Below are 27039 nucleotides of genomic sequence, written 5' to 3'. Positions count from 1 at the left end.
GACTTTTCCCTGGAATATTGAAGGGTAGAATTTGTGCTATTCTTGGGCATTTTATTAAGCCAGGGATTTATTTGTGCTCGGGGAACCTCTTGGAACCTCATCTAGGCTCAGTTGAGTGCGCGCCGTGTCACTTGTGTTAGTGCTTTATGGGTTGCTGAAAAGGCTGGATTTCAGCTATCCTTGTGTCTTAGACATGGACAAATGCCCATTGGGCATGAAATGAGCAAAAGAAGTGATTCCAGATAATAAATGTATAATAACAACAGGTTGGATGGGGCTTGGAGCAACCTGGTCCAGTGGAATGTTGCTCATGGCAGGGAGTTGGAACTGGAGGAGATTTAAGGTCCCTTCCAACCCAAACCAGGCTGGGATTATTCTATATAATAAATGCATTGATACAACATGAATAAATATTCACTAATGTAAACTCATTAAGGACATCAGTATTTTTAAGTTCTTTTCCAAAAGCAGCTAGACATTAAATAAAGTACATGGAAAAGATCTGGTTTAGTGATCTAACAGCTCTTAAATTTAAACCCAAGGCTGCTGTAGAGAGAGAACAAACCCTGATAAGTTTAAGCTTAAATGCTCAGCCTCACTCACCAGTTAAATCACATCTAAACTATCGTCCCTAAACATTTAGGCTGGTGACCATGAGCAACGTGTGAAGTTACTGTGGTCACCAACATACCTGAATAAGCCTTTAGTTTTTCTCCTCCAATTTCTTTTTCCTCTGTGCTAACAGGGATAGAACCACCCTGGAGCTGGGGAGCTCTGGCTGGGATACAGTGATAAGTTTAATCCGTGATTTAGGGTGCCTGGGTGTCACTGGAATGGAAGTTATGCAGCAGGCTCTGATGACTTGCTGGCAATTCATCACCCTGCTGCAGTTTTAGTCACTCTGGGTGACATTTCATTCCTGGCGTGTCAGGAGGAAGCTCTGAGGAATCAAAATATTTTGTTTAGAGAAGTCTTATCTGGGTGGGGGGAGAGAATCCAAAGTCCTTCTTAACTGGTGTGGCTGGGAATGGCTGCGGCAGTGTCGTTTCATGGGTAAGAAGCAGTTTGTGTGTTATAAAGCTGTGTGATACCTGTTTTGGTTGTGCAGTGGAGTCAGTTGTGATCTGGTAAGTCTGTTTCTGAATTCACTTTAAATCACAGAATGGTTTGGATTGGAAAGGACCTTAAGATCATCCAGTTCCAACCCCTGCCATGGGCAGGGACACCTCACACTAGACCATGTCACCCAAGGCTCTGTCCAACCTGGCCTTGAGTAACACCAGATGAAAAGATACTGTAGAATTTGTGTACTAAAGCTAAAAATCCCATAAATCTGCCTGTTCTAATGGATAACAACCAGATCAGAACAATTCTAGGAGGCAAAACTAACCACAAACCCCAACACGGTTCTGGAAGTCAAGTTTCACTTGCTGTGAAGCGCACCAAGACAATACAAGCACAGGGCTTCCCCAGGCAGTGGCCATACACCATAATGGATGGGCTGTGGGTATAAGCCTCCTGATGGCTGTGGAGTTTGAGTTTTAACACTGGTTCAGTGTTTGGGTTTTAGTTTTGCATATTTTAAAGCACAGGGCTTCCTAACCCTGCTGCTGGGAAGTACAGCAGCACTTCCTGCATGGTAAAACAAAGCTCGAGTTAAACATGGGTGCAGCCGTGGTTAAACTGCACAGTTAATCTGTGCGGTTTGAAATACTGTGTTGTCATGAGATTTGCCACTTTACTGCTCAAACTTGCTTCCAGCTCCTTGGCAGAGGTTCACACGTGCATCCCCTGTGCCATTGGCTTGAACACTGCACCCCAAACCCCGTGTTCAGTGCTGGGCCCCTCACTACAAGAGAGACATTGAGGTGCTGGAGCGGGGCCAGAGAAGGGCACCGGAGCTGGTGCAGGGCCTGGAGCACAAGTGTGATGAGGAACGGCTGAGGGACCTGGGGGGGTTTAGTCTGGAGAAGAGAAGGCTCAGGGGGGACCTTCTCGCTCTGTGCAACTGCCTGACAGGAGGATGGAGCCAGGAGGGGGCTGGTCTCTGCTCCCAAGGAACAAGGGATGGGACAAGAGGAAACGGCCTCAAGCTGCCCCAGGGCAGGTTTAGATGGAGCTGAGGAACAATTCCTTCCCCAGAGGGTGCTCAGGCATTGGAACAGGCTGCCCAGGGCAGGGCTGGAGTCACCGTCCCTGCAAGTGTTCACACCCCGTGTAGTCGAGGCCTCAGTGCCATGGGTTAGTGGTGGCCTTGGCAGTGCTGGGCAATGGTTGGACTTGATGAGCTTAAAGGTCTTTTCCAACCCAGTTGATTCTGTGATTCTGTCGAAGGTAAAACAGCAAAGCAAGTGCATCATAGAAAAATAAACCGATTGCTTTAGAAATCACCTTACAGAAACACACTTATCGGGTCACAGCTGGCTCTGTTGGACAACAAACCAGGTATCCCTTAGCTCTGGCCTAGAGATCGTTCTGTTCAAACCAGTTTCTCACTTTCTTTCAATGAACAGTTTCCTTTTGGTTCTTCTGAGCTGCCTCTCATCACTGCAGCCCAGGGACACTCAGAGGCCTTGACTAGAAACCAACCTGCTGCTTAACCACACAGTGACACTGCTGCAGACATTGCAGTAACACAGGTTAAAAAGTGCTTCTCTTTTCACTCCCCCCTAGTTAAGGCTTCTTTAAGGCAACCAAACTCAACCCCCCTTGTTTCCTGACTATATCTGTGCGCTGCGTAATACTTGTGCATGTTTTAGTGTCTCAGCAAAGGAATGTTCATGTTTTTATGCCCTTCGGCTGTTTGAAGCAAAGAACTTTTCCGATAGAAAGGAGAGAAACTTCATAACAAAATCTGTAAAGCTTTTTTTTGTGCACTACTTTAGGGCAGAGCCATTGGTCCATTGAGCTTTTTAAAATGTGGTTTGAAGGCAGCATCACTTGCAGTAAGTTTATGGGAGTTGTGTGAGGGGAAAATTCCATAGTTCTTTCCAGATCCATGGACTGGGCTTTTTGCTGGTGGTGTTTCTCCCTTCTCCCCCCCTGCCTTGTTTTCTCTTGTGTGTACATTCCAGTGTCATTTAGGCTGGGCAGGAGTATCTGTGGTGTTGATGCTTTGTACTGGCTGGTGTGATGCCTCCGCATGCTTGGAATAGTTGATCCACCACATCTTGCAGCCCTCTGCAAAGTGAATTAGTGGTGATTTTAGTGCGTTCTAGTTGCTGGCTTCTTGCTGCTCTGTTTTGGGATGGTTGTAAGGAAGAATGAGGAAGCATCCCACGGACAACCCCGGAGGAAGCACTTTGGCCATTTTCAGCCAGGCTGGGTTTCTGTAGCACTCCAAATGCAGTGTAATGCTGTGGTACCTCCTCTCCACAAGCTGTATCTGAGTTCCAAGTCCTCTCGGAGCCCTTTCCTGCACAGCTGCTCTCTGAAGAGCAGTCTGAATGTGCCAAGCAAAGCTGGTGTTTTGGATTTGTTTATTCGGAAGGACTCGTTCCTAAAGTCATGGGTTTCTTGAACAGCAGCTTCATGAAAATATTTAGGTTAGATGCAAATTACAGCAGCCTTAAGCCTCCTTTTGAGTGTATTCTGCAAAGTCATCTTATTCCTCCCTTCCCATCCCCACCGAAGCAAAGGAAAACTCTCCCTTAGTGACTGTCGTGCCTGAAACCACGGAGCTGTTTGCACAGAGAAGTCCTTTGGTAACACCAAGTATGGGGACATCCCTCCAACTCCAGCAGAGAGCAGTTGGTACAACGGATACGATGGTTTCTGGGTTGGCAAAAGGAGAAACTCATCTCCTTCCAGCACTTGCAAGACCGGTGTCTGCAGGGTAGGAAAGAAACTTCCAGTGGCTTCTGCCAAGAGGGCTTTCTCCATAAGGCAGCCGCATTCTCCATAAGGGAATGCTTACAAGAAAGGTTTAGCTGCTAATAGCTGGGAAGGAAGCTGGGTGATGAATTTAAGGCGCAGCAGTGCCTCTGGACATGTTATTATTTGTGCTGCAAAGAAACCAGCTCTTTCTGCTTAGTATTTAGCACAGGATTCCCCACAAAGCAGCAGAGCTACCACGACATCCAAGTTCTTCAGTAGCTACTTGCCTGTGTTGGAGATTGGGAGTTCTCTCCTTTATGGACCCCTCATCCAGATCCTGCTGCTCCTCTTTTCCTCCTCCTTTTGTGCTGGCACCAGTAGGAAGCTGAATTGGAGCAAATCTGACTGAAGGAGTTATTTATGCTGCTCTTTATTATAGGTATGAGGAGGGGGAGGATCGGGCACGAGGGGATGGAATGGTCCCTCTTGGCATTGTAGGTGGATGCTAGACTAGATCTTGGATCTGCAGTTGATGGTTATGAGTTCTCCCCAACCACATTTAATGGGTTGCTTTTCTTCACAGGAAGAACTTGCATAAAACTATTTGGTGGTTGTGGTAGCTCACGGGCTTACAAATACCTTATTTTAATGCCCTGTGCAAATTCCAGGGAAAGTCATGGAGTTAATGGAATTTTCTCTTCTAAAGTTTCTCAGATATTAATCGAGGTGTAATATAGGACCTGCAGGTACTGCGTGTGAGGTTTGTGATGTCCCCAGAAAGGGCTTGACATAGAAACCAGCATCTGTCCTTGGGATACGCAGTTGCTTTTTACTATCTCATGACTGCTGGAATGCTCGAATTTCTCCAAGCCCATAAATTTCCCTAAACCAGCACAATAAATTGGCTTTGTACAGATGGACTCATGCCTTCCATGTTTGTTTAATCTTAATAAAATAATAAACCATGTGTGTTTAAACGTTTAGAACTCCATTGACACTGCTGTCTTCGTCTTTTCAATTGCTTTTCAGCCCTAATTTCGGGTGAGCCGCCTGTTCCCCTTCTCCCTACAGAAGGATTTTATCTTGTCTCAATGTCCTGATTGAGGTCCTCTTTGGTTGTAGCAAACTGCTCTTTGACCCAGAGAAGCAAACAAATCTACTGCTAAAAATACCATCTTTGGGATCTGTCCCAGTTATAAAATGCCTCTTTCCAGCAGGGCATTATCTGACCATGTACCCGTGCCAATTCCTGCAAATGTTGCTCAACAGATGAAGAGCTTTATCTGTTGTTTAAACAAATGGGATAGCATCAGAAATGAAACTTTTCTCTAGGGTGAGTTGTCTTCTCGCGTGCTAGGATGAAGTTCAAGAAAGGAGAAAAGCCACATGGTGTTATCTGGTTTTATCTGCCTTCACGTCCCTTAAGTATTTAATGTGATACAAATCTTCAAGTACAGCAGTTTTTCCTCTCTCCAGATATTAAATGGTGTGAAGGAATTAAAACCCATCTTTTTGCCTTGCCTGTGGCATCGTATAGGAGGCTGCAGGTGTGATTGTTCTCCAAACCAGCGTGTTCTGGTTTCTAGTGATGACTTAGCTTTGAGAGTGGCAACTTTGATTGGAAATCTGTGTCTCATCATAGAATCAACTGGGCTGGAAAAGACTTTTAAGCTCATCAAGTCCAACCATTCCCCAGCACTGCCAAGGCCACTACTAACCCATGGCACTGAGGGCCTCGGCTACTTGGTTTTGAACACTTCAGTTCCCTCTGGCTTGGTGGGTTCCTGTTGTCCCTGTTACAACTAAAGACAGCAGCTAGGTTTGCTTTTGGAGTTAAGCCTCTTCATGCTGCAAACTAGATGTAGTTGGATGTTTAATTGTGCAGAAATGATGTTTAATGATGATGTTTCCCTTTTTGATGGCGTCAGAGCAAGAGAGCAGTGTTCAAACACATTGAATAAACATGACTAAACCAGCTGCATGGCTGCGATAATAACCACCCTGCTATGATGGAAACCAGCTAAAGGGAGAGGGAACCTGAGTTTTGTTCCTGTGCTGTATAAATATCCTGATGCATCTCAGCCAGCTCTCAATGTGTGTATGTTTTTGGGCCGCCCTGCTCTGGCTCCTTGCTCTCCCCTTGTCACAGCACAGGACTGCTTGGATACCGTTGCTACTGTGGTGATCCTGGTCTGCCCAGCGTGGAAAGAGCGAGCTAATATCCCTGTCTGTTAATGCTCAACCTCTGACTTAACCTCTTTCCCTTCTGAGCTTTTATACGAGCACTTTTTCTTCCAGTTCTTTATAGGAATCCAGATGCTCATGTTCTTTTCCTCCTACACAGCAGATGGAGATGGCATAAGCCCTTTGATGATGGCTTCCTTCTTGCTACACAAGTTTTACAAGCTGGCAAGTTTGTTAGTTAGAGGGGGTAAGGCTCCTAAGTCTTGTCCAGCAGGTGATGCTTCGCTTCCACATCCATAATTATAGATATATATTAGTTATATATGTATTTTAGTTTAATCCGGGAGGTGAGCTTTGCCACATGGTTATAGGAGAGGGAAAAGCAGATCCCTCATCTGACTGTTGTGATGAATCCTAGATTGGTTTGGGTTGGAAAGGACCTTAAGATCATCTAGTTCCAACCCCCTGCCATGGGCAGGGACGCGTCACACTAGACCATATCGCCCAAGGCCCTGTCCAACCTGGCCTTGAACACTGCCAGGGATGGGGCAGCCACAGCTTCTCTGGGCACCCTGTGCCAGCGCCTCAGCACCCTCACAGGGAAAAACTTCTCCCTTATATCCAACCTGAGCTTCCCCTGTTTCAGTTTGAACCCATCACCCCTTGTCCTATCACTCCAGTCCCTGATGAAGGTCCCTCTCCAGCATCCTTGTAGCTCCCTTCAGACACTGGAAGCTGCTCTGAGGTCTCCACGCAGCTTCTCTTCTCCAGGCTGAACAGCCCCAATGTTCTCAGCCTGTCTCCATACGGGAGCTGCTCCAGCCCCTGCTCATCCTCGTGGCCTCCTCTGGCCTTGCTCCAACCGCTCCACATCCTTCTAAAATTAATACATTTCATTTCAGCCAAGGAACCTATTCTGAATTCATGTGAATTACCTAAACTTGTAAGAAAGCACCTCAGAGGTGATTTTGCTGGGTCAAAGAGTTGAACTTCTCCTGTCTTCTTGTTCTAGGCTTGTAGCTCACAGGAAAAATACTTGTTAGAAGTTGGCAGGAGTTGGATGGTCATCTTCCACGCTCTTAAGGATGTTTGCAGCCCTCTCTCCATTCCAGTCTCGCCAGTCTAGTAAAGAGCAGTGTTTGGCTTTCAATCCCAGTTTACTGCTCATCATTTTAACCTTAGTGAAAAGTTCCTCTCCCACTGAGGTGAATGAGCCCATTTTTTCCACTTCACTGTGGACTGGAGCCTACGTCAATTCGTCTGGTTTACATTGATTTCACAATTTGGCTTTGATTTTTGCAACTGGGAGCTCCGTTTCACAACCACGAGGTTTTGGAGGCGGATTTGGATGGGTCCTGTAAAACAGCAATGTAGAAAACCTCTAATAAGAGGGGGAGAACCTTAGTCTCTGCTCTGAGGTGTAAGTAGTTGCATGAGAATCATAGAATAGTTAGGGTTGGAAAGGACCTGAAGATCATCTAGTTCCAGTGTTCCTGAGCTGCATGTATGATACAACTTATTGGAGATTCAAAGACAACGTGGCTCTTCCTTAAATGACTTCTGGCTTCTTGTTTTTTCTTTTAGGAATATCTTGGTGGATAAGCCCAATGATCAATCCTCAAGATGGTCTTCAGAAAGCAATTACCCTCCCCAGGTAAGCATCTGAATCTCTGCAACTCCATAGTCATGTTGTACAACTTGATATAGACTGGAATGCTGTTGAGACAGGCTGTTTCTGCTGACAGCCTTTATGGGCTACCTTCTCTCTCTCAAGTGCTACATGAGGTATTTACATTTCCAGCTATTTATTTGTGATCTTTCACCAAACGCTTGGTTTCTGAGGGGGAAGCTTCATGTTTCATCCTTGACAATCACAGTCGTGCTGGAAATCCTCCACCTTCCAGCTGCATTAAGCTGCTAATGAGGCGTGTGGGTCCCCCTTTGCCAGTGCTGCTGGAAGCTGTTGGAGATTTCTGGCCTTCGGTCCTGGATCTAAGGAGCTTGTGTTTGTTTCTCCTAATAGCACATTTAGAAACGTAGACTCTGTTTAAAGAGATATGAAGGTCAACTCTTCTGCTTGTTGAAGTAAGATTTAGATTGATTTTTAGCCTCTAATTTGCTTTTCCACTGTTAATTTGATTAGCCAGAAAAATGTTATTATCCTTATTTGTTTTTCCTCCAGTAGATGTGTTATCATTCTCTTTATGCTACATATATACCTTATTCCTCTGGTCCTGTTTGGGAATCTCAGACTGGTTTGTGTTGGAAGGGACCTTAAAGCTCCTCCAGCTCCAACCCCTGCCACGGGCAGGGACACCTTCCACTAGAGCAGGTTGCTCCAAGCCCCTGTGTCCAACCTGGCCTTGAATTGATGCTTGTTCTCAATGTTTTTAAGACACTGATGTTGAGTGTTGGGCACTGTCCCTCTCATGCAAAGTTCTTTTGCTTATCTCCTTATTTAAGCCAGGTATTTCTCATGACTCTCACTGAGTATCTGCCTAGGTCAATCTTGCTGCTTTGCTTTGAAAGGGTATTGAAATCTCTAGTGTGGACTGGTGGCTTCTTAGAGCAGCAGCTCATGTCATCCAGCTGCAAAGCTTTCATCTCGATATTCATGATAAGGGTTTTACACTGTTGTGTCTCTAACAGTGGGGTTATTTAAGGAGGAGAGGAAAAACTCCCCTATTTATTCCATTTACCTGTTTCAGAAACCTACTTGTGAAGACTCATTTTGATCCTCTGGATGCCTTTGTGCATCTACTGCTCTTTTAATTTGATTTATATATATAAATATATAAACAGCATAGGAATTTAATCCATAGCCTTGAGCAGTTTTGGTCTATCTAGGAACTACCAGGGTAACAGTTATTGAGCATATGTTGTATCCCAGCCTGTGCCATCCTTTACTCCTCTCATGCAGGAAGCACATGTTCTCCTTAGGGTTTTCTTGTTCACAAAGCAAGGTTGGCTTGTGGCAGAGCTTTGCAGTGGGTTCTTGACCTGAGGTGCTTTTAGTTGTGGCTACAAGTTGCTCTTTCATTGTTCTGAGCCATCCTGAATGTTTCGTGCTTTTAAAAACCTGATGCTGGGATGGGAATACATCTCTTGTAAGGGAATGCTTTAGAATATTCCCAACCTAGGCTTAAAGCTGACAAGCAGTGATACAAGTTATATTATGGCCTCAAGCTGCCCCAGGGCAGGTTTAGCTGGAGCTGAGGAACAATTCCTTCCCCAGAGGGTGCTCAGGCATTGGAACAGGCTGCCCAGGGCAGGGCTGGAGTCACCGTCCCTGCAAGTGTTCACACCCCGTGTAGCCGAGGCCTCAGTGCCATGGGTTAGTGGTGGCCTTGGCACTGCTGGGAATGGTTGGACTTGATGAGCTTAGAGGTCTTTTCCAACCCAGTTGATTCTGTGATTCTATGTAGATGAAGGAGGGAGTGATTAGAGTGGTGGACTTCTGTACAAACCACATGAGCTTGTAGAGACATGTCTTCCAACGGTTTTCATAGAATCGTAGAATGGGTTGGAAAGGACCTTAAGATCATCCAGTTCCAAACCCCTGCCACGGGCAGGGACACCTTCCACTAGAGGAGGTTGCTCCAAGCCCCTGTGTCCAACCTGGCCTTGAACACTGCCAGGGATGGGGCAGCCACAGCTTCTCTGGGCACCCTGTGCCAGCGCCTCAGCGCCCTCACAGGGAACAACTTCTGCCTTATCTCTAACCTGAACTTCCCCTGTTTCAGTTTGAACCCATCACCCCTTGTCCTATCGCTCCAGTCCCTGATGAAGAGCCCCTCTCCAGCATCCTTGTAGCCCCCTTCAGATCCTGGAAGCTGCTCTGAGGTCTCCACGCAGCTTCTCTTCTCCAGGCTGAACAGCCCCAATGTTCTCAGCCTGTCTCCATACGGGAGCTGCTCCAGCCCCTGATCATCCTCGTGGCCTCCTCTGGCCTTGCTCCAACAGCTCCATGTCCTTCTGGTGTTGAGGACACCAGAACTGCACACAGTGCTGCAAGTGGGGTCTCACGAGAGCGGAGTAGGGTGTACGTGTGTTGATCATGGCCGGAATGAAGATGCTTTTGCAAAACTATTGAATCCAACCCTTGAGAAGTGTGTGCAAGTCATTGGAACCAAACTCTAGGGTAGAGATGTATTAACATTATCATATCTACCTGAATAGCTCAGATTTTACCTATATATATATATATATATATATGTGAGGTATCCAGATTTGAGGTCCTTTGGTCTGGCTTGCAATAAGTTCCTCTTTGTAGTGATGACTTGAGATTTTGCCAGGCAATATTTGAGTTTTATTAAGTGTTAAAGACAAAGCCAACAGAAAACCTGGCTGCCTGAGTGGAAAATGCCATCCTGCCGAATTCCTCCTGCCTCAACCTCTGCAGCCAACAGTGGGAATATGAAGTGCTGGGTAATTGCTGATGGATTCAGCAAACCCAGTCCTGAGCACTCAGTGTGATGGTGTATTTGCAGTGTCTCCAGTGTGTGCTTCAGCTCATTCTCATGCTTCTAACCTGAGAGTTTAGTTATTCACATAAAGCATTTCTTTACAGTGTAAACTTCCGTGTTGAAAAATGAACTGGAAAGAGGGATCAGGGAATTACAGTTTGCAGAATGTGATGTGCAAAGAATGCAGTTGGTGTTTCTGTGTATAGAGTGAAACAGTTCCAAAACCGTGTTGTCTCACACTTGACAAAAGAACTTCAGTTTTGGGTGCATTTTGCTCTAAACAGGGAGTTTTTGCACTTTTCCCATTGGAAAACTGCCACATTTTAATGCAGGTTAAACTTTTAGGCAGGTTTGCTGCTTCCTCGTTCTTGCAGATGCTGAAGCTCTTCAAGTGGATTCTTAGCTTGGAAAGCTTCAGTCGAAATAGTGGTCATAGAATTGGAAGTGAGAAGTTGGGGGGAAATGAGTTGCTTTGTTAGAAGTTGGGTATTGCCAAAGGAATGATCTATACACGTAACTTTTACTCCTTAGAGTAACATCGTTGTTTCTGTGCAAAATGAAGATTCAAGGTGTTTAAGTTTGGGTGTTGGCATCACTTCATTTAAAAACTGCTCACTTTTGTGGTGATACGAAACAAGTGAGTGGCTTTAATAGGCCAGGACAGGAAGTGGACTAAAACTTGGGCAAATAAAGCTTTCCTTGTTCCCAACTGTGTTGGCTGCGCCCAGGGCTAAGGCGCAACACAAGGACTAGGGTCAGTCGTGCCCACTGGAACCTCTGCAGCTCTCATTGCTGGTGTTCGTCCCATCAGTGTCTCACCTTAATGGAAGGGTTTACTGATTCCCTGCTGAGGTGGAGGTGCTGTGCTGGCTTAGAGGTAAAAATACAAGGTCGATGAGGAACTGAATGTGAGCTGGCAGTGAGTGCTCGCAGCCCAGAAACCAGCCCTGTGCTGGGCTGCATCAACAGGAGTGTGACCAGCAGGTCCAAGGAGGTGATCCTGCCCCTCTGCTCTGCTCTGGTGAGACCCCACTTGCAGCACTGTGTGCAGTTCTGGTGTCCTCAACACCAGAAGGACATGGAGCTGTTGGAGCAAGGCCAGAGGAGGCCACGAGGATGATCAGGTGCTGGAGCAGCTCCCATATGGAGACAGGCTGAGAACATTGGGGCTGTTCAGCCTGGAGAAGAGAAGCTGCGTGGAGACCTCAGAGCAGCTTCCAGTGTCTGAAGGGGGCTACAAGGATGCTGGAGAGGGACTCTTCATCAGGGACTGGAGCGATAGGACAAGGGGTGATGGGTTCAAAGTGAAACAGGGGAAGTTCAGGTTGGAGATAAGGAAGAAGCTCTTCCCTGTGAGGGTTCTGAGGCGCTGGCACAGGTTGTCCAGAGAAGTGGCAAATGCTCCATCCCTGGCAGTGTTCAAGGCCAGGCTGGACACAGGGGCTTGGAGCAACCTGCTCTAGTGGAAGGTGTCCCTGCCCGTGGCAGGGGGTTGGAACTGGATGATCTTAAGGTCCTTTCCAACCCAAACCATTCCATGATTCTATGGTAAGTGAGTCCCTAAACATCCATTTATTCCCTTCCCTTCCTGAATGAAGCAAAACCTCTCCAGGCACCTTGTCTTTCAGAGCATTCTTCTTGCCACAGTGAGCACGGATCAGAACAACATAATGCAGAGTCTGAGAACACGTTCAGTAGCTCAACAAAGACACATGCTTGGCAGTAAGTGTGGCAGAGCCCGTATTAAACCCTTTTGAAAAGGGAAAGAAACTGAAAGTGGAACTTTAGACACTTGAAACGCTGCCACATGACTATATTTAGCAAAGAGTTTCCCTAAGTTTATGGGTATGGGAGAGTTAAATAATTCCTGTGGCCCTGAAAGGCACCAGTTGGTTATGAATGAGTGCCAGGGAAAGGGAATAGAGATGACAGCTGCTTTTCTGTTTATTAAACTAGCTATCTTTCTCCAGTCTAAAATAGAATGACCCAGAAACTATATATTTAATAACAAACCTGTTATGTAGTAACCTATTGAGGCAGAAGAGGGCTGGTGGGTCTATTTATAAACTAGTTCTAAGCTTACATAGGAAGTGTGAAGCTGGGAATGCTGAAGCCCTGTCATAAATGCTCATCCTGGTGGCTCCAGTGATGGTCTGACTTGGAAGCCTGAGTGCAGAACAACATTGAACTTCCCTGGGTGGCTTGATTGAGTAGTGTGGAGAACAAAAGGAGCTTCATGGCAAAGGCAATGGGTAGGTTTGTGCAGCAGCCCCAGTTGTTTTGTGGGTTTGGGGTTTTATCTTTACCTTCAGCACGAGTTTCCCTCCTCCCGAATAAAATGCTTGTGCAGAAATGGTTAAACAGAGACGTGAATTGAATTCAGTGTGACTCTGACTGCACTTGCAGCTTGCAAGGTGCAATTTGGAAGCTGGAGCAGTCGATTTGATGTGGAGATGTGACTTCTGCCTGGTTAAAGAGCGTGTGTCTGAAGTTTGGACAGTGCCACTAACAATCGGTTTCAGTTTTGCATCTGCAAAGACCCATTTTCTTGATTTACATCCTGCTATGTCAGCGGTATCAGGAACTAATTTAAGGCACATTAATAAAACTTACACTCAGTGGGGTGATGCAGAAGCATTGCACATGGTTGTCATCAAATAGTAGCACGAGCCAGAGCTCCACAAGCTTGGAGTTGGCTTGTGCAACAGGGCTGGAGCTGCTTGTTGGTGTCGGGGTGTACCCTGACAAGCTGTTAAGGTGCTTGCTCTGCTCTTTGTGCACCTTCACTTCCCAATGTGTTTAATCATAAAGCACATGTTTTACTCTCCTAATGTTATGGAGCATCTTTTGTAAGTGCTGGAATTGGAGGCTGAGGTTTTAGTGCAGTTACTGCCATTCGTGTCTGTGCCAGGCTTCTAATGAGCAAACACTTCAGTTGATAGGCTGGCTTTTTGGAATGCTTCATGACTACTGGGATATGAAACATACTGAGGGTGCTTATAGAAATAGGGTGGAAAAGTGTCAGATAGCTTGGTGTATGTCTGAAGTCTCCTAGACTTGTTCTCTCCAGGTTGAATAAATCACTTGATTTTATGTGCACTTGTATCGCATCTTTCAGAGCTACAGAGAATAGTCTGACACGTTTAAAACCCTGGTAGCAGTCCAAAAATCTCCACGCAGCCAGCTGTTTGCAGCTTTTGAGGCAATATATAGCATGGAATCATGGATTGCTTTGTGTTGGAAGGGACCTTAAAGCTCACCCAGTTCCAACCCCCTGCCACGGGCAGGGACACCTTCCACTAGAGCAGGTTGCTCCAAGCCCCTGTGTCCAGCCTGGCCTTGAACACTGCCAGGGATGGAGCATTTACTACTTCACCATCAGTGAGGTTTGTAGCTGACACCTCCAGTGACATGTATGTGTATATAAAAACAAAAAAGTACATCTATATATGGCTTTTTTAAAGTAAAAATGCACATATAAACTACCCATGACCTGGCTTCAGTGTGCGCTTGAGCCCAGAACCCCCCCGTGTGCTGGGCTGCCCCCCCAGAGCGTGAGCAGCAGCTCAGGGAGGGGATCCTGCCCCTCTGCTGCGCTCTGGGGAGACCCCCCCTGCAGCCCTGATCCAGCTCTGGGGCAACAGCACAAGAGGGACGTGGAGCTGCTGGAGCGAGGCCAGAGGAGGCCCCGGAGCTGCTGCGAGGGCTGGAGCAGCTCTGCTCTGGAGCCAGGCTGAGAGAGCTGGGCTGGGGCAGCCTGGAGAAGAGAAGGCTCCTGAAGGGGAGACCTTAGAGCAGCTCCAGTGCCTAAAGGGGCTGCAGGAAAGCTGGAGAGGGGCTTTGGACAAGGGCCTGTAGGGACAGGCCAAGGGGAATGGCTTTAACCTGCCAGAGGGGAGATTGAGATGAGCTCTGAGGCAGAAGCTGTTCCCTGTGAGGGTGCTGAGGCACTGGCACAGGGTGCCCAGAGAAGCTGTGGCTGCCCCATCCCTGGCAGTGTTCAAGGCCAGGTTGGACACAGGGGCTTGGAGCAACCTGCTCTAGTGGAAGGTGTCCCTGCCCGTGGCAGGGGTTGGAACTGGAGGAGCTTTAAGGTCCCTTCCAACCCAAACCAGTCTGTGATACGAGGTACGCTTCTAGGGTGGGATTGTCTTACTGATGGGGCAGTTTAGCACAAGCAGATTGATGCCCATGGCCCTTTTTGCTAGTCCCTACTCATTTACCACAGCAAGCATCCACACGCATGCAAATCCCCTACTTGACATTGATGAGAGACTCCAAATCCCTCATCATGTCAGCTTTGGCAGTGCTGCTATTGGAGGAAAGGGCCACCAGCAGTGCCTGCAGTGGGAGGTGTCCTGCAAGGCTTGATCTGCTTGTGCTGTGCCCTGATCACAGGGTTTGTAACAAAATCCAGCAGGATGAGTAACTGTGATTCGCCTCCTTTCTCTGTTGTGCACTGCTTGTTTCTGAGCAGTCAGGCAAGAGAATTAAACCCACTGTTTTCAGGTGTAAAACTCGATGTGTTCTGCAAACCAGGATGTCTCCAGGCTCCCTCCAAGACCTGGTTTGCAGGGGGAGGTTGAATAAACCTGTTGCTGGTGCTTCCCTGCATAGTGGAAGAGAGCTTTTCTTCCAGCAGTGCTTATGAAGCTGATGGCTGGGACCTGAAATCGTCTGACTCTTCATACATTGGAGGGGATGGACATCTGTGTAAAGGGGGAGTAAATGTTCACAAGGGAGAACATCATCATAGAATCCCGGCCTGGTTTGGGTTGGAAAGGACCTTAAAGCTCATTCAGTTCCAACCCCCTGCCACGGGCAGGGACACGTTCCACTAGAGCAGGTTGCTCCAAGCCCCTGTGTCCAGCCTGGCCTTGAACACTGCCAGGGATGGGGCAGCCACAGCTTCTCTGGGCACCCTGTGCCAGCGCCTCAGCACCCTCACAGGGAAGAACTTCTTCCTTATGTCCAACCTGAACTTCCCCTGTTTCAGTTTGAACCCATCACCCCTTGTCCCATCACTCCAGTCCCTGATGAAGGTCCCTCTCCAGCATCCTTGTAGTCTCCTTCACACACTGGAAGCTGCTCTGAGGTCTCCACACAGCTTCTCTTCTCCAGGCATCATTCCACGTGTAAAGCCCCTTTCTTGTGTGTTCAGTGCTTGGGTTTATTTACTCTGGTTAAGAAGCAGTTGGTTCCTCCGTTGGCCATACATCAAACTTGCTCTGTGTTCAGTGGTTAAATAGTGTCAGCCCAGAGAGGAAAAAGTAATTTGATGTTCTCTTAGCATGTGGAACATACTGTATTTATCTAATTGTGTATTCAGTTTAGGTTTCATTTCAGGCTGGAGTGGGCGTTTGAATCATCACTCTGTGTAGTTGGATCCTATTTGCCAGATTTCAGGAAGTCTTGCATCCAACTTGAAGGAATGTATATAAGCCCTGAATAGAAATGCTATTTTATAGGTATAGGTGTTTCAACCAAACCTTTTTCCTGGATAAACTGCTTTTAAAGGAATATTCCTAAAAAGCCCTTTGCTCCATCCCAGAAGAAAATATAATAATGGGGAGGGATCATCCTAACTTTTATTCTTTGGCTCTGGAAACTGTGTGTCTGAAGGCTGTGATGCTTCTCCTTGTGTTTTGCAGCCTTGGCTTTCCTATTAAAACTCATTGTTCTCTCTTCCACAGTATTTGATCCTGAAACTCGAAAGACCTGCCATAGTCCAGAGCATCACGTTTGGCAAATATGAGAAAACCCACGTCTGCAATTTAAAGAAGTTTAAAGTCTTTGGTGGAATGAATGAGGAAAATATGACAGATCTCTTATCCAGGTAAGATGTGATTTCATCAATCACATAAGGGAATCATAAAGGCTGGACCAAAAGGCTCTTCCCCTTCATAGCGCAGCAGTGTACTAGAGCTGTGGTTGTGATCCTGCAGTTAGCTGTCCTCGTGTTTATGGGCAGGTCAGAGAGCAGCAATCCCCAACACTTGCTCCAGGAAGCCTTCCTTATCCTGCTCTGACCACAGGGGATTTGTGGAGAGCAAACTCTGCGAGATATGGAAGAGCTGAGAGCAGGGTTTGATGTTGCTGGGTTGTGATTCCTTTCCTCTGTGTGCTTGAGGCACAAGAGAAGTGATTCCCCAGGTGTGGGTAGCTTAAAGTAGCTTTTAAAAGCCCAAAGAACCTGCTTATGTCAAGAACCTCATTGCAGCTGAGGAGGCCTGACCTAGTCAGCTGCTCTGCCTGTCTTCTCATGGGTAAATACATCAAACAAGCAAATAGAGAAGCTGTGTTTTCCTTTGTTTAGTTTGATAGTTGCACTGCTAAGGGCTAAAGAAAACACCTTTTGGTTATTCCAGCTATCCAGAGCTTCCGAGGAGTTGCTAATGCAAATTGGCAAAGGCCTTCTTGAGGAGAAGAAGGAGGAATCAGATTGAGATGTCTTAGGAATACAAGAGAAACGAATAGCAAGAAGTTAGTCTATTTTTGGAAGCCAACAGAAGGAAAGTCCACCTCCGGGGAACGTTTGGGTGTACATCAGCTGTAGTCAAGTGGAATAGCCATGGAGAAATGCAAGTTCTTTGTTGCAGGAGTCCTTCAAGACCATGTAGAAACTAGCCACAACCCTTCCCACCCTTTTGCCCTCTTTAGATAGACCAGCCTTGCAGTTTGACTTCGTTGCTGCTAGAACAGTGATTGTTGAGACCTAATGTCATTTCACTTGACTAAAAAAATCCTTATTTTGGGTCCTACACTTGCATCTTCAGTAAAAATCCTTAAGCTTTTTGATAAATGATACTAAATACTTGATGTTTTTATGAAGTAAAGCCCACCAGTGGCTCACAAAGCACTTCGATGGTGTGATAACACTGAGAGCTGGTCCATCCCCCCTCTGGACAACAGGAAAGCGTGGTTCAGGCAGATCCCTTCCTGAAGTCACAGGGTGACAGGCACAGACGAGCAGCATTGATCCCATGTCACTTCCCTCCTGAACCCACTATTCCCAGTGCTGCCTCCCAAGGAGATAGAAGGTGGTGGAGAGGAGTCGAGGCATTGGTCCAGCATGCGTACTTATGATTCATAGTAACATGAACCATTTCAGGCATGACCTAGATTGCATTTATTAGCTAGTCCTAAAATACAAGGTAAGATTTAGTAACCTTATTTATTTTTTCCCACAGTGGCTTAAAGAATGATTATAACAAAGAAACATTCACCTTGAAGCATAAAATTGATGAACAGATGTTCCCCTGTCGATTCATTAAGATAGGTAAATGCATTTTTTCAGCATTCTGAGTAGAAAATAATCTCTTCTTATACTCGTGCCAGTCTTGGCACTTGTGACTTCATTGTACTCAGGCAAAGTATCCACAAGAGCTGTTCCATTTCGTGATCTTTTAGGCTGCTTAGATTGGAACCCAGTGAAGTCCTGTTAATAACAGCTTCCTAATAGAAATCCTGGGGACTGAAAGTGAAATACAGTAGTTTTCAGAAATAAGAGTTGTTGAGTCAGCTCGTTGCTGGAGAAGCTGCTACTGGCCTGCTAGAAATTGCTATCTAGAGCTTTAAACAAATCATTAAGCTAAATCCTGGTGTGAGTGTCAGCATTGGCAACCCTAGAGTTTGAGAGAGGTTGAACTCTTAGGCGCTATCACAACACGTAGAGCAACAGCAGAAGCTTTGCTTGTTCTCTTCCTGGTGCTCTAATAGTTATGTCTTATCTCTGGCTAAAGATGCCATCCAGGGGGCAAAGAAATGCTGTCTAGTCTTGTTTCTTTGGTGGAGCTTGCTAAAGGGGGGGGCTAATGAAGACAAGTTGTTATAACCTGTGATGGGAGCAGGTAAGGAGCTCTCTTCCTTGCTTCATGCAGGCCAGAGAGAGCAAGAGTCTCACAGTGGCCATCAGTGGATTTAATGCCAAGATTTTAGAGCCTTTCAACTGTTTTTAGCTCAGTAAATTTCTCTTGCCCTTCCTAGACTGAGATAGTAAAAGAACGACTGGGTTTCAACTGGCCAGTTAAGGTTTAAAATAGAGCAAGGAGGTAGCTGCTGGAAAATGGGATCTGTTCACTCATTTAGCTGAATTGAGGAGTGTTTCGAAGCGTTGGGTAATTCCTTTGCCAAGACTTGGATGCTCGTGGCTGTGGAGGGGCTCCCCTCAGAGCCCTCTGCTCGTGTCTCTGCATGGCTTTCTGCATCTCCTCTCATGTTTGCCTGAGGAATTGAAAGCTTCAGGCTGGGAATGAAGTCGTCGTTTGTGTGCCACGAACAGTGGTGTTTCCGTTCTCAGAGCAGTAGAGGAATGGGTTGTGCGTTGGGTTTGGTTTTTGGCTGCTACTTTTGGAAGCAGCCAGAACACTTGGCTTTAGGAAACCTCAAGAGGAGCAGAGGAATAAAGGTTGACTACAACAGGAAAGTTGATTTCTGAAGCTTTCTACTTTAGGTTTTTAGGAAATGTTATTTTTGCAGTGGCTAGAAACCAGCAAGTAGTTACTGCAGGGCTAAAAGGGTGGATGGAAAGATGGAAAGATTACCAGCTCCTCGCCTGGATGTGTGAATCCTGTCCAGCAACATGGGTTGTGATGTTATGAAGTGTTAGCAGCAAGTTGAAACCTGTGAAGAGAGTGAAGTGCTGATTAATTTCTACTACCAGCATTTTATTTGCTCTGACATGAGTAATATGAATAGTTACATGGCTTGTTTTGTTGGGAAGTGGTTCCACACATAGCAGTAGGGATCGAGGCCAGGTTGGACACAGGGGCTCAGAGCAACCTGCTCTAGTGGAAGGTGTCCCTGCCCGTGGCAGGGGGTTGGAACTGGGTGAGCTTTAAGGTCCCTCCAACCCAAATCATTCTGTGATTCTGTTTTATATACATTAATATCACTTTTATATCTGAAGGGGGTTACAAGGATGCTGGAGAGGGACTCTTCATCAAGGACTGGAGCGATGGGACAAGGGGTGATGGGTTCAAACTGAAACAGGGGAAGTTCAGGTCAGATCTAAGGAAGAAGTTGTTCCCTGTGAGGGTGCTGAGGCGCTGGCACAGGGTGCCCAGAGAAGCTGTGGCTGCCCCATCCCTGGCAGTGTTCAAGGCCAGGTTGGTCACAGGGGCTTGGAGCAACCTGCTCTAGTGGAAGGTGTCCCTGCCCATGGCAGGGGTTGGAGCTGGATGATCTTAAGGTCCCTTCCAACCCAAACCAGTCTGTGATTCTATGATTTATGTACATTAAACACAAAACAAAACTTGTATTTAACTGTCACTTGCTCACCAGTTATAGTTTTAGATGCCTTTTCCTTTTCAGTTATACCTATAACCTTCTGTTTCCTGAATCTCTCCCCTCTGAGGAAATCCCTGTGCTAGTACAGAAAGGAGAATCTCTTCCCCAAACCCTGTGAAAGCCTCCAGCCGATGGGTACTTTCATTTTGCTTTTGCAGCTCTGAGGGTGTTCTTTGCTGTGACACAACTGCAAACCCAGGTTACGAAATGGTGGTGGTGTTCAGAGTCACAGCTTCACTGTGTTTGGGGTTCGTTAGAGTTTCCAAGCTGCTAGCCAAAGGAACTCACAAATGTGCAACACTCTGCTGTGTTCCTGGTAGTGCTGCCAGGAAACGGGAGGCCAAAATCTGCCCTTTTGGACTTGCAGAGACCCACACGGCTGATGTTGCTGCTGTTAGTGAGGTTTGTGTATTTGGGGGAGGCATTAGTGAGTTGTGCAGCAGCTTCCATGGGGCATTTGCGTTCTGATTCCACAGCTAAACATGCTGTTAGTAACACAGCCGTGAGGTTGATGTGGGGGGACAAGGCATTACATGACATGAGAAGGCTCAGGGGGGACCTTATCGCTCTCTACAAGTGCCTGACAGGAGGATGGAGCCAGGAGGGGGCTGGTCTCTGCTCCCAAGGAACAAGGGATGGGACAAGAGGAAACGGCCTCAAGCTGCCCCAGGGCAGGTTTAGATGGAGCTGAGGAACAATTCCTTCCCCAAAGGGTGCTCAGGCATTGGAACAGGCTGCCCAGGGCAGGGCTGGAGTCACCGTCCCTGCAAGTGTTCACACCCCGTGTAGCCGAGGCCTCAGTGCCATGGGTTAGTGGTGGCCTTGGCAGTGCTGGGCAATGGTTGGACTCGATGAGCTTAAAGGGCTTTTCCAACCTAAATGATTCTATGATTCCATTATTTTATGGGTAAATGTATGAGAGGGCAAAATACTTCCTACTCCTGCAACTTCTGTTGCTCTCGTAGTAGAGAAAGTTTCACATTCATAGAAAGCAGAAGAAATAACTTCTCTCTCTGTCAAGAAAAGACTTGCACTTCTTAAACTAGTTCAACTTCAGCTCCTGTTGCTGTGCAGGCTGTTTTCCTACTTGACAAGTAACTTCTACATTTTATGTAGCACCTCATCTAAGAACTTGGGAGGGGGAAGAAGATACTTATCCAGACAAAATACTGAAGAATCATCATTTTAATGCCTTGGAGCTTTGTTTCTGGCTCTGCTTTCGTGGTTACTCCGAGTGAAGCTTTTTCTTTGTACCGTGTCCTTGAAAGCAGAAAGTGTTGTAAAGGCTGATTGCCGTGAAGGAACTTGAAGAACTGCTGGTGTAATTCTCATGCCAGTTTGTTACTAGCATGGGAGTTACTAACAAGGCTTCAAGATTTTGAAGCTTTGGTGTGATAGAAATGAGCCAGGCTTTATTTATGGATGTTCCCAATGTTTTTACACACAGAAGTTGTTTGTCTGTCTACTGCCTGGAGAGGAGAGACACAGAAATTACCTTGAGAGAGGTATTTGAAATGATTCTACTGTGTTTAATGCCTCTGCCACTGTCTTCTCTAGTACACAGACTTGCAGTCCTTGCACCCAGGATCCTGCATGGCTGTTACCTCCGAACTCGGTGCAGAAATAGAGATGAGATTTGTGTGTCACACTGACAAGTAATGCTTATCACTGTCTGGGTGACTACTGCTACTTCCTTGCTGCACTTACTGTCTCCTTCTTCCAGGTCGGAGTTAGATTGCGGCTGTTCTAAAGGGAGATTAGTCAAATGGACACCTCAGAAAGAAAAAGGCAGAGGAAAGGAGGAGATGTGGCTCCTTCCTGTAGCCTGCGAGTAGCTTCAAAAATGAGGAGATGATCCATTTGGATCTTTCTTAACTGGGATAGAAGCCACTTTGCAGTTTCAGCCCTTCTCCTTTGTTACTTTTCATACTCCTATGGAGTAGTTTAAAAAGCTCAGCTTCGGTTTTCTGTGCTGGCCAGCACTGGGGAGGCATTTACTTTGTGTTCCCTGTATCACTTAATGACTGTTTAAGGCTTTCCTTTACTTTAAAGTTGGTAATTGCACAACAAGGATTTTGATGTTAAAATCACCATTTCTGTTGTTTTGGTTCCTCCTTGGAAACAGAACTGTTGGAAGCTCTGAGTGAACTGGGGAGAGAAGTGTTTGCAGGTCGATGGCTTTGCATTGTCACTGGTGATAGCTGCTCAGGATTCTTATGCACATCCCCAGAACATCTTTCAGGTTATGTTTGGTTACCAAGAAGGTGACTTGTTAAGTTTGTCTGGGGGAAACTCTATAAGTTCTGAGACAAACTGTTCAAAAGGAGCCATAGACTGGTTTGTGTTGAAGGGACCTTAAAGCTCCTCCAGCTCCAACCCCCTGCCACGGGCAGGGACACCTTCCACTAGAGCAGGTTGCTCCAAGCCCCTGTGTCCAACCTGGCCTCTAACACTGCCAGGGATGGGGCAGCCACAGCTTCTCTGGGCACCCTGTGCCAGCGCCTCAGCACCCTCACAGGGAAGAGCTTCTGCCTCAGAGCTCATCTCAATCTCCCCTCTGGCAGGTTAAAGCCATTCCCCCTTGTCTTATCCATACATTCTCTTATAAAAAGCCCCTCTCCGGGTTTCTTGGAGCCCCTTTAAGCACCAGAAGATGGACATTTCTTTGTGATCTTCTGGAATACGGTGGGAAGTGGCAATACTTGGCTTTAGTTTTTCACCCAGTGAACTCAGTGTTAGGAAATTGGCTTCAGGTTCACCAGCAGGAAATGTATGCTCTTGGTCCATTTGAGGTGGTCTGTGGTTTGGTGCAATAAGATGATGATTCTTTATATCAGACCAAATACCAAAGTTAACTTCAGTTTGGTGTTGGTCTGTATGTTCAGACTGAAGACAAATCAAAGGTGTTACCTTTACATGTGGTGTTTTGTCAGTCTGCTGCCTTAACAAGTAGGATACCCCAGATTACACTGGTTTGTGGTACTAAGGTACCATATTGGCAGCACTTATTTTGTGCAGAGGACAAAACTAGGCAGCAAAGAGGTTTCTTGGGCAGAAGACAAGTGACTTTCAGTTGTTCTGACCAGTTCATTTCTCTCCTGGCTCCACAGACATGCACCTACTGAAAGTATCTCGCTCTATGCTGAGCAGTCAAGTAGAAAACTGTTTGAACAGGATGATTGGAGAGCTCTAACGTATAAAGTGCCTACTTAGGGATAATAAAATCAGTTAAGAGTCCTATATTCAGAGTCTCTTTGGATCTTTTCTAAGAATCTCTTCCCTTGATGACTGTTCCCAGAAGTTGTCATGTGTCTTTAGCAATAGGGTTGTAGAAAAACCCTTTAAAATAGAGAAAAATCATGTGTTTGAACATATGCTTCGTGCCCAAACGCATTGCAGAAAATAATAGATGTTACTTGCTTGAAGTATAAATACTAAAGAACCTTTAAGAGCTGAGGACCAACTTTAAGAGAGATGTTGGGTTTTATTTCCTCAAGGAGTAGGTCAGAAAACCCCTTCATTCACCCAGTTCATCTCCGTGGTATTTCGCGGTGGTTTGAAAGTCACGAGGAATTTCCCTGTTGCAAAAATAGCTTCTGTGGAAGGGAGGAAGTAGTGGACACCACGCTGTTGCTGATAACTCCAATTATTCACCTCCAATACTATCTTTTCCTGTTTATCACTTCCAGTCAGCTAGAAAGGAAACAGAAGCATTTGAAACGAAAGCACTTGGTTTCGCTGCAGTTTGAAGGAGTCAGAGCTCACACACGAGCGTGACTTGGAGTTGCTTCGACAAGCAGAATCAAGCCTCAACCTGCAGCTTAATCAATAGAGGAGTGCAAGCCTGTAGTTGTTCACACAGAGGGGGAGAGAAGCTTTAGTTGAGAGGCTGCAGTGTGTGTTTCATGGGTCAGTATTTTAGGTAGGTTTGTTCCAACACGTAGGTAAAACATGAGCCAAAAAGCTGCGCGGATTTAAGCTTTTTTGATGTAAAAAGAAGAGTAGATAGAGTTTCGAAATAGAAAACTGACAGTTTTCCCTCCCTCCCTCCTCCACAACTTGCAGATGTTGCTAATTCTGGCCCATTAAAACTACCCCAGCTTCTTGTCTTCACCATTAGGGGAAATAATTGTTGCTGACAAATGGGGAAATAAATGTACTGTGAGGAGCAAATACTGTCGCTCGTGTGCTCGTGATTCCCATCCGTGTCAAAGCTTGTTGCCTCTTTGAGCTGGTTTAAATGATAGGATTTTTGCTCTTTTTGCTTAAAGCGAGCTTCTGCTTTGCAATGATCTGCTGTGTTAATGCTGCTTGGCACAGGTTGCTTGAAATGACAACTCGAACATGATGTATTTGGTAATTCTCCTCAGCTTATACTTAAAGGAACTAGAACTTATGTCAAATCAGAAGTACTGAGTTTTGAATGTAACCTGTAAAGTCATTCTGTTGAAGTCATACTGTGTATATAGCTGATGATGAGGTTAACACAGTGATGGTTTGATGTTTATGCATCCTTTTCTCTCCTTTTCCTCTCTTCTCCAGTTCCACTCTTATCCTGGGGACCTAGCTTCAATTTTAGTATCTGGTATGTTGAACTTAATGGCATTGATGATCCAGATGTGGTCCAGCCATGCCTCAACTGGTACAGCAAGGTAGGCCTGCATTTTAGATGCCTGTTTGAAGATGTGTACTCTCAGCATCTTGTGACACTTCTCTTCCTGGAATTACATGACCTTTTCCTTCCTTGGAATATCACCTATAGAAACAACAAACACGCATCGGTACAGCTCAAACCACGTGGTTGTGTTTTTGACTCGGAGTGAATCCTTTTGAATTGTATCTGCTTATTCTCGTAAACCCAACAAAACACACCCCAAAACCCTTCAAACCGCCCTCGTGCTACGTAGACATCACAAGGAAAACAAAAGAAAGGAAGCCTGAGTCAAATGGGACAATATGAGTGAAATAGGACTTGTATTGAAGGGAAATGAATCTCAACAAACCCACATTCCATTTCTCCCTCTTCTTGCCTTTTGATTACTCAGTCTTTCACCATACCAACCCTTCTGTAGAGCTATATGTGAGCCTAGAGCCTTTTGGATTCCATATGCAGCTTTTGTTACAGGCTGTAAAAATGAGCTTGTTTTAAAGAGAATCCCTGTTGGTGACTTTCCTCGTGCAGTTCCTTGCACTTCCAATGTTTCCCTCTTACTGTCTCTTTGCTGGATACCCTGGAACAGAGGGAGCTGATGCCACTGGACTGTGGGATGAGGTGATTTAGGCCATTTGTCCGTTTGATAGACAGAAAGTTCAAAGGGTTCTAAACACGAGTTGTATAAAGTGTATTTAACTGAGTACAACAGATGCCTCTCCTGTGGGAGGGAAGTGCACATTGACAACCGGAATTCATTTGGTTGCTGCTTTTTATGCTTAGATTTTTCTGGATCAATTTAATGAAATTCATATTGTGTTGCAGAGAAGATTTCCTTCCCAGTTAGGGTAACAGTGAGGAGTGGAGCAGCATCTCTCTGCTTCCAGAAAGAAGAACTTAAAAGGGGATAAAGATTGTGCCTTGTAGTGCTAGGACTCCCTCACCAGGTTATGGTGCTGCCAGGATGTTAAAGATACCTTGTGGCCTCTGCTGCTCACACCAGCATCACAAGCTGCTTCATGGAGGATCTAAAACCAGCACTGGCAGCCTTGGTGGAAGTTGTCTATAGCTGCTTCATGATTCAGGTGATACTGATGGTCCTTAGTCTGCTGGTTACTGATGTCCAGTTCTGAAAGGTCCACTTGCTGATGGTTCCCTGTGCTTCTTCCTGCTGCTTCTGCACGTGGTGGTGTCTCTGGCATTTTGGACCAGATGCTCCAACCAGGAAGCTCTGATTTTTTCATTTTCTTTGGTTTGTTTGCTCAGAAAGCATCTCATGATGATATCACCATCTGGTTTGTTCCATCTTATCCCGTGGAATTGACACTTCTTGTGGTCAACATATATGTAGTGACAGCTTGTTCAAGGGATGCCAGCATTGTTCTTCTAAAGCTTCGAGCCCTAAAGCAGCAAGGCAGAGACTTAGTCATGGTTGTTTGGGCTGTACTAGGATCAGTTGCCAAGTTTTTGGTGGTGAGAACATGTCTCACTGATGTTCTCCTCTCTCACAGCCCTGAGAGGCCACTGGATCCACATGGGAGGATCTGTGTTGACGCATATTTGGGGAAAGGTTGACCTGTTTCTTCCACTTCTTGGAGATGGTGTGAATATTTGCTTCTTGGAAGTCTCAAAGGCTTTGAAATCCAGTAATTCTTTACTCCTTGAGACAGCAGATGGAAATAAGGTTCTATATGAAGTTGCCCATCCTTGTATGTGCTTTAACCAACAAAATCCCCCTTTAAGAGGGGAGTGGACTTGGGGATAACAGATATGGACTCAAAGCAACAAGCACACTCCTTGGTTCCCTCCCTAATGCTTCCCTCTTGCTGTTCCTAATGCCCCCTAAAGCCTCACCACTCTGCTTTTACTAGGAGTGGGTATACTTTACTAAGTGGCAGTTAAGTAATGGCTATCACTCTGAATACTGAACACTTAAATATTTCTACTAGTGTATTTGACAGTGTTAATAGCTTAGTCTCGTGTTCTCATTACATTTTGAACCGTAGGAATTATTTACAGCTTCAAATCAAAGCTATGATTTGGGTTGTCATCTCTGACGGCATTTAAAAAGGAGCCTTTTCTATGCTTTTTATGCACCTTTTTGCATTAAAATCAGCTTTTTTACACTCAACTTCTGCAGTCTTACTCTGTTGGCACCGAAATACAAATGTTAATATTGTGTTGAGTGGTCAAACTGCATCCAACAGTCGTTTGGTGTTTTATAAACCCCCTCTGTTAGTGATGAGAGGCTCGGTGGAAATATGCCAAGTCTAAGGTTTGTCTTATGTTTAAAGTGAAATGCAGAAGCTGGTTATTCCTGGTGTGCAGCAAGCCTTTTGCTTGCTGTCCCTTTGAGCAACAAAGAATCTAAGGTGGCTTTGGCCTGGATTGATGTGACCATTTGCTTAAAGACAGTGTCTAAGGTAGCTCTTCAGAGGAAAGGAAAGTTGTTTTCTAGTTGTGCTGGAAAAGTGTGTTTTAGCTTTAGTTTTCCTTTGCCACAGTCTTGCATTTTTATCAGTACATGTCCTTGGCCTTTTTCATGTGGGCTGGGAACTGCTTTGCTAAAAATGCATAGTTCTGGCTATTTGCAGCTGTGAAATACGGATGGATTAAGACCTAAAAATACAGCGC

At 45.8% G+C, this 27039-nt stretch overlaps 1 protein-coding gene across 4 annotated transcripts in view; it reads left to right on the top strand.

Annotated features, from left to right (window-relative positions):
* The window catches only part of MKLN1 (muskelin 1), a 117554-nt gene that overhangs the window by 10361 nt on the left and 80154 nt on the right, over positions 1-27039 (top strand). For 2 of the 4 annotated variants that reach the window (XM_030480963.1, XM_030480964.1), the window contains exons 2-5: positions 7585-7654; positions 16160-16302; positions 17657-17745; positions 24297-24406. In XM_030480963.1, coding sequence (XP_030336823.1) covers positions 7585-7654; positions 16160-16302; positions 17657-17745; positions 24297-24406 — 412 coding nt within the window. Of the gene's footprint in view, positions 1-7479; positions 7505-7584; positions 7655-16159; positions 16303-17656; positions 17746-24296; positions 24407-27039 lie in introns of those variants that run through there. The other 2 variants (XM_030480966.1, XM_030480967.1) reach the window with 2 other exon arrangements.

The sequence above is a fragment of the Strigops habroptila genome, chromosome 3, assembly GCF_004027225.2.
Source record: "Strigops habroptila isolate Jane chromosome 3, bStrHab1.2.pri, whole genome shotgun sequence".
Classification (NCBI taxonomy): domain Eukaryota; kingdom Metazoa; phylum Chordata; class Aves; order Psittaciformes; family Psittacidae; genus Strigops; species Strigops habroptila.
The sequence above is the reverse complement of the archived record's forward strand: the minus strand, read 5'-3'. Positions and strand labels throughout refer to the sequence as shown.